The 7221-nt window shown below is 36.2% G+C and overlaps 1 protein-coding gene across 1 annotated transcript; it reads right to left on the bottom strand.

The window, feature by feature from the left end:
* Positions 1-378: 378 nt before the first annotated feature.
* Positions 379-1585, bottom strand: LOC126958754 (olfactory receptor 4K15). Its single transcript, XM_050797298.1, has one exon. The coding sequence runs from the start codon at positions 1514-1516 to the stop codon at positions 482-484; it is 1035 nt and encodes a 344-aa protein (XP_050653255.1). The 5' UTR covers positions 1517-1585; the 3' UTR covers positions 379-481.
* Positions 1586-7221: the final 5636 nt, after the last annotated feature.

Raw genomic sequence — 7221 nt, 5'->3', positions numbered from 1 at the left:
GAGTGCAGTGGCGCGATCTCGGCTCACTGCAAGCTCCGCCTCCCGGGTTCACACCATTCTCCTGCCTCAGCCTCCCGAGTAGCTGGGACTACAGGCGCCCACAACCGCGCCCGGCTAATTTTTTGTATTTTTAGTAGAGACGGGGTTTCACCGTGGTCTCGATCTCCTGACCTTGTGATCCGCCCGCCTCGGCCTCCCAAAGTGCTGGGATTACAGGCGTGAGCCACCGCGCCCGGCCCAAGAAGTTTTAAAATAAAGAATACAAAGTAGGAAATTTTAAAAAAAATACAATGGAGAAAGAATATTTAAAATCAATAAAGTTTATTTCATGAGTTTTTATTATCATTACAGTTTACTTCACATCAATCAACTGACCTTTCCCATAGGTCAAGTTGATTTGCTTTAAGATTACAGTGAATCCACTTGTAAGTGTATAGAGACAGGGCTAAAGTGGTAACAGTGTCATAAGTTTACTCTGTTTCTAGGAAAGAGCATTTCTTATGACTACAGAAACCTGACCAGGCTTCAGATACCGACTCTTCAGTTTTGACATAGCTGCCTTCACTTCTTTGTTTCTTAGCGTGTAGATTACAGGGTTTAAAATAGGCGTGAAGATGGTGTAGAATACAGCAAGGACTTTGTCAACTGAGTAACTGCTGAAGGGCCACACGTAGATGAAAATGCACGGTCCAAAGAATAAAGTGACCACAGTGATGTGAGCAGTCAATGTGGAGCGGGCCTTCGCCATGCTCGCAGAGGAGCGATTCCTAACTGTAACAAGTATTACAGTGTAGGAGACAACCAAGAGGAGAAAGGAACTCAGAGAGAGAAAGCCACTATCTGCAACTATTAGTAGGCTGACAACATAAGTGTCTGTGCAGGCTAACTTGGTCACTAGAGGAAGGTCACAGAAAAAACTATCTACCTTATTAGGACCACAAAATGGCAGGTTAACAGTGAATGCTAACTGGCTGGTAGTATGGATGAAGCCCACAAACCAGGAAATGAGGACGAGCACAACACATAGGCGGCGGCTCATGATCGTCATGTAATGGAGAGGTTTGCATATAGCAACATAACGGTCATAGGCCATGGAAACTAGGAGCACCATTTCACTGCCAGTGAAGAGATGAACAAAGAAAATCTGGGCCAGGCAGGCATCAAAAGAAATAGTCTTGCGCTCAACCAGGGAGTCTGCAATCATTTTAGGGGTAGCAAAAGAGGCAACACATACGTCTATAAATGACAGGTTTGCAAGCAGAAAGTACATAGGGGTGTGAAGGCGGGAATCTGAGGTCACAGTGAGGATGATGAGAAAGTTGCCCAACAGAATTGCTAGATAAAATAGTGAAAATATAAGAAACAAGAAAGGTTGGAGCTCTCTTGAACTAGACAGTCCCAGCAATACAAATTCTGTCACCCGAGAATGATTTGTCTCATTCATTGATTTTGGAAGGGACTTAGTTTCAGTTGCCTGAATAGGAGAGAAACAGAGGTCAGTTAATGAAGTGAGCATGGGTTTGATGTTCCAATTACACTTAAACTTTTCAGAATTGCAATTCCTATTCCTATTTATGTGTCTGGGTTTTCATGAGTTATTACAAATTATACAGCTAATGCAGCTAAGTATGGAAGGTTGAGTTAAAAGGGAGCATTGTCAAGGAGATGTTCAACCAACTTGGATATCTAAATACATGAATTTAAGAAATAAATCGACAATTTAAAAATGAATTTGAGCATCTGAAGTTTTTGTGACACTACAGAAATCCAGTCTAAAAATCTATAGAGACAAAATCTAAACCAATTTTTCTAAAGTAAATGATGTAAAAATTTTTTAAACATCTGCCACAGAGGAAGATAATTTCACAAACTTAATGATGACTAAAAAAGTTAGACACAGAAGAGTATACACTGTGTTGGTCTATTTCAATGAAGTTCAAAAATGGCAAAACTAAGGTGTAGAAAAACCACATAGCAGTTATCCTTAAGGGACAGGAAGTGGAAACGAGAGGGGCTTCTGAAGGGTTGGTAATATTCTTTCTTGATGTGGTTGATAGTTACATGGGAGTGTTTACTTTATGAAAACTTACTGAAATATGAACTTTTGCTTTTTTCACTTTTGTCTACATAAGTTGCATAATTAAGAAAATTAAAACAAGAGAGAAAGAGAGGCAGCATTAGATTTGTGTAAGAGAGCTCACAGGAGGAATCATTGCCTTAAGTGATTATATCTTATTTCTTCTCTACAGTTAAAAATTATATAAACTACAGTACAAAACCCTGGCAAAATTGAAGGCCCCAAATATTATTGAAACTCTTTTATGATTCAGCTCTTCATGGAGTTCTACTTTATCGTGAAACCTAGCACACTGGTTCCTTTCAATTAATCCCTGAAGCTATGAAGCTTCTTTAAACTTACACATTGGTGTTATTAACCATAGACATTTTATTAAGCTATGATTGACATTTGATTTGATGTGATGTGGCTTAACAATTTATAAGTTATATTGCTTGCTATAAATACTAATATAACTAATAAGGTATGTTATTACGAATTCAGACCAGGAAAAATCTGATTTTTCTTTTCTACTCAGTTACTCTATATTCTATGTTATCAGAACTTTCTTCCTTTTATGTTATTTTTATTTGTAGAAGCTATTTAGAACTTAGAAAGGTTTATGGTAAATAAAAAAAAATAAAATGTGCATTGTAAAGGAGCATTATATTATCTGATTTTGAAGAATCTTTCTCTGCATCTTAATCAGCTCTTGGGAGAGGATCTCTTATATTTTACTCATTTCTAACCACTTGCAATTTTTGATACTAATGTCTTCTTAGATTGTAACTGCAAATTGCTTAGTCTCTCCTTGGGTTAGAATGGAGGGTTTATGTGTAAGAACAGAACATGTGATAAATAGTTTTAACTCCCAGAAACCAAATGTAGACTCACCTCTGTATTTCAAATCTCCAATTCTCCCCCCAAAAATACAAATTTTCTCCATTATTTGCAGGTGATGTGTTCCAAGACCCCTAGTGGATGCTTGAAACCACTGATAGTACTGAACCCTATATAAGCTATATTTTTCCTATACATGCATACCTAAGATAAAGTTTAATTTATAAATTAGGCTCAGTGAGCGATGAACAGTAATAACTAACAATAAAATAAAAAATTACAACAATATACTGTAATAATGTTTATGTGAATGTGTTTCTTTTTTTTCTCTCTCTCTCTCAAAATAGGTTAATGTTTTTGGACCACAGTGGACCTCAGGTAACTGAAACTGCTGAAAATAAAACCATGGATAGGGGGGACTCTTGTATTATCACAGATTGTATCAAAACTATGGCTCTAGGCTTTTTAGAAGAGTTTAACAGGTGAAACTTGTAGGTAGAGCAGGCTACAGAAAAAAATACACCAATCTCGCTTTCTTCTCACTTCCCAGAAGCCCTGGCCCTTCAATCCTGTGACATAAATACTGCATTGAATCCCTAAGGCATGAATAGAAGTAAAATCTAACAAAATCAGTGAATAAGAGTTCATAGGTACTCCATCAGAAAGAGCAAAGCCATAAGCACAGGGAATGAGTGTCCTAGGGAGACCCTCCGGTGCTACAGCAGATAAGGGCATCAGGAGGCATTTCTGAGCACAGAAACTTCCTGGCGTCTTTAGGCTAAAACACCTAATCCAACTGTGTGAAAGACAGTCATAAGAATCATCCTCCCAGTAGCTTTTCTGACTCTTTTGCAGAGCTCTATTGTTCCATTTTCATCGGCTTCTTCAGGTGCTCAGAAAAAGACTGTTTTTCACGGAGAAAAACATTGGGCAAATTGATTCAACCAAGAACTTTCTTAGTACATAAGATGAAAGTGGTGGAACACATGAACTCTAAACTTGTTTCTTACCTAAATCCATTCTTGTTTAGTTCACTTGCTTTATATAAATTTAAATGCCTGCTTTTCCCCAGGCACTGTGCTATGCACTGGTGATAAAGCAGTTAGGTTTATAACTTGCCTCCCTAAAAATTATTTGCTAATATTAATAACTCTTTGTTTATTTAGACAAGCTGATGAATTCACTTCCCTTTACCCCCAGTACATTCCCTATTAGATAAAATTGACTGTCTTTTTTTTTCCCAATAAAATCACTGTACTTCAGTGAAAACAAAGCTATTATTTAAAAATGTTCTATGTTGTATCATTGGGTAACTGTGTGATGCTGAGCAGTTCCTTTAGCCTTTCAAGACTATTATGATCAAATATTAAATCTTGAGGCTATTAACCTCAAAGAGACACTAAACATATTTCTTAAAAGATTATGTAGATGAAAATTATTTAACCAACTGTAGTGACTAAGTATATGTATGCATTCTTAGTAATGTATTATTTTAGATCAGAAGAAGAAAATATTTTCCCATAATTTTACATTATGTGGTCTGACTCACACAAGAATGAGTTTCCAATAAGTAGATGTGCTTATGTAAAGACCTTTTTAAAAAAGAAGTTCTTGAAAATTTGAAGATGGATTAATGCATGTATAAAGGGCTGTGCTAGGCAAACCTCAGTTCCCTCCTATTTTAAATTCTGTCAAGTGAATCTTGCCTCAATATTTCTATCTCAGATATTATGACTGACAGATGAAGTGAAATAAATAGGTATCATATGCAGGGGTCACCAAACTCTACCAGTTCAAAGAGGTATCTTTCACAAACTTCCCAATATTGCTGTTCCCCTGACCCTCCCACTCCAAATGCAGATCAGAGAAATAGCAGTCTCTGTTATAGACTATATTAGAGACAAACGCTGGTGCATGGTCTTCAGAAGGATGCTGACAAAACACTTTCACTTACCTAAGATGAAATGGAAAGTGTGGAGCTATCCTATAATCTATAGTCATTAATGCTTGGGAAGAATTTCATTGTTATTCCACATCTCCTAAGAAAACAGAACAATCCCTGAGGAGGTAAGTCATAAAGAATTTACTTCTAAATAAGACAGAAGTGGATTCAGGGTGTCTGTAGCTGAGTTGTCTTCAAGGAGGTGAGACGGGTCTGAATGCTGTATCTTCATCTAAGTCTTAGGCAACTAGAGGAGCATTTGGAGCAGTCGGGAATCTGAAAGGAGAAAAAGAGTGGACTGAAAAGAAATGCTGAAAACAAAATCTTCTGCTTCACAGTTTTGCAAAGGATTCAGCCTCACTGGAGCTATAAACTGGAGACTGTTTTAGGAAGTACCACCAATAATAGTGATTTTTGTGTGATTTGGGACCTGTAAAGACTCTGAAGTAGTAGGAATATTGCATCATTTTATCCAAAATTTCATCAGGGAAGATTTAGGGTTTTCTTCCTTTCATCTGACTTTCCCTTGATTCAAAGTGTAGGTGACTTTTTACTTGCTTCTCACAGATGTATATTTTTTATATATATATATATAAAATCATTACATAACTAAATCAAACATCTTGTACAGTAGTGATATAATGAATTTGCCATAATAGTAGTAATATTTTACAATATATTTTAAGGAATTATACATGGGATAGCTTTTGTTCACAAATAGAATATATATCCAGCAAGAAATGTTGAATTTCATTAGTGGTTTATATTCCTACTTTCTAGTCATCGATTAAGAAGGACCATTGTAAACTATAAGCTTTAAAAACCTGAAGTTCAGATCAATGGATGCTGTCCAACAACATTATGGACTATTAAAAATGTATTAGCCATATTGAGTACAATGTACACTACTTGTGTTTGTGGATGATAGGTGCGCTAAAAATCTTATACTTCACTACTATATAATTTATCAGTGTAACCAAAAACCACTTGTATCCTAAAAGCTATTGAAATAAAAGAATATATTAATTTTTAAAAATGAAATACATATATTAGCCTAGGATATAGAAAATATATTTTCCAATTCTATCTTTCACTAAATAACTTTATAATTGTAAGTAAATTACATGCCCTCCCAGGTGCTCTGTGTTTCCTCAAAAAAGAGTAGAATTCCCTCTCCCAAATGCATTGTCCAGTTTTTGAAAAACATGATCCAAAATGAGTAAGTCAATTCAAAGATAAGAATAATTATAAAAGATTATATTGAAATTAATGTATATCCAATTAAAACTGGTTTTAGTAAAGTCATGCAGCAATCACTCTTCGGAGTTAAGTATTGGGATAACAGTAGGTAAAATGGGCACAGAATATTCAAACTAATTTAAAACAATATGGAGTAAAATTGACTGTCTCTGGTCTCTGTTCTCTGTTCTGACTCAATCCCTGTCCTTGGCCTTAAAATATCAGCACCTACCCAGGAAAACAAAATTTACCGGGAGCCACTGGATAAGGGACAAAGATAGAGAACCCATGTCTTTCCAGACTTCAGTCCTCACCCTTTACACTCAAGTATCAGTATACTCAGCACACTGACATAAGGAAAGCCATCACAATTATTACAAGCTAATTAGGAATTTGACGTCACTGGGCTGTAGTGACCAAAAGACCCAGAGGAGAGTTGTGATGGCAGAAATCACCTTAATCAGGGATAATTATGTGAGACAATTTGTTTGCCCACAAGAATTAAGTGCATCACCTTGAGGATTTCGCAAACGGAAGAAGCAGCAGGCCTAATGGAAATGCTTTGTTCTGTAAGAGATGTAACACTTTTTTTTTTAAAGCAATGAGTAATTTTGTTAGCTAATTCTTTATGCTTCTGAAGAGGTTTAGAAAAGCACTATTGGGAGTGTCAAAAAATGATGTGGATTCATCATGTGACTGTGCATATTACATGGCAAACACCTTGGCATTTTGATAGCTTCACAAGAGCCATATGCTTGGTTTCTAGGGCAAGGATTCTAGAGTAAAAAAGTGAAAGCTGCTTTATTAATACAATAGAAATGCTGTATCCTACAGAGTAGATTCTAGTAAAGAAACTCCAAATAATTTTGCAAAAATTTATATTTCTGAGTTCAAATAAAGAATCTGAGCATTAATGGGACTCTAGATTCATAACACAAAACTCAAAACTCTGGTACCATGCAATCTAGATGTGTCATGATAAAAGGTCCTCTGTGCACCCCCTTTACAGATAGCCACTTCCCCTTCCTCAAACACCTAGAAACCATTAATCTGTTTTCTGTGCCTACAGATTTGCCTTTTCCAGAACATGATACAAATGAAATTGTACAATGTATAGCCTTTTCAACTGTCTTCTTTCATTTAG

The sequence above is a fragment of the Macaca thibetana genome, chromosome 7, assembly GCF_024542745.1.
Source record: "Macaca thibetana thibetana isolate TM-01 chromosome 7, ASM2454274v1, whole genome shotgun sequence".
In the NCBI taxonomy this organism is placed as follows: domain Eukaryota; kingdom Metazoa; phylum Chordata; class Mammalia; order Primates; family Cercopithecidae; genus Macaca; species Macaca thibetana.
This window is presented reverse-complemented; position numbering and strand designations above follow the sequence as displayed.

Excerpts from the sequence above, each read along its gene's own strand:
- LOC126958754 (XM_050797298.1), bottom strand. The coding sequence starts at position 1,516 with ATGCTCACTTCATTAACTGACCTCTGTTTCTCTCCTATTCAGGCAACT.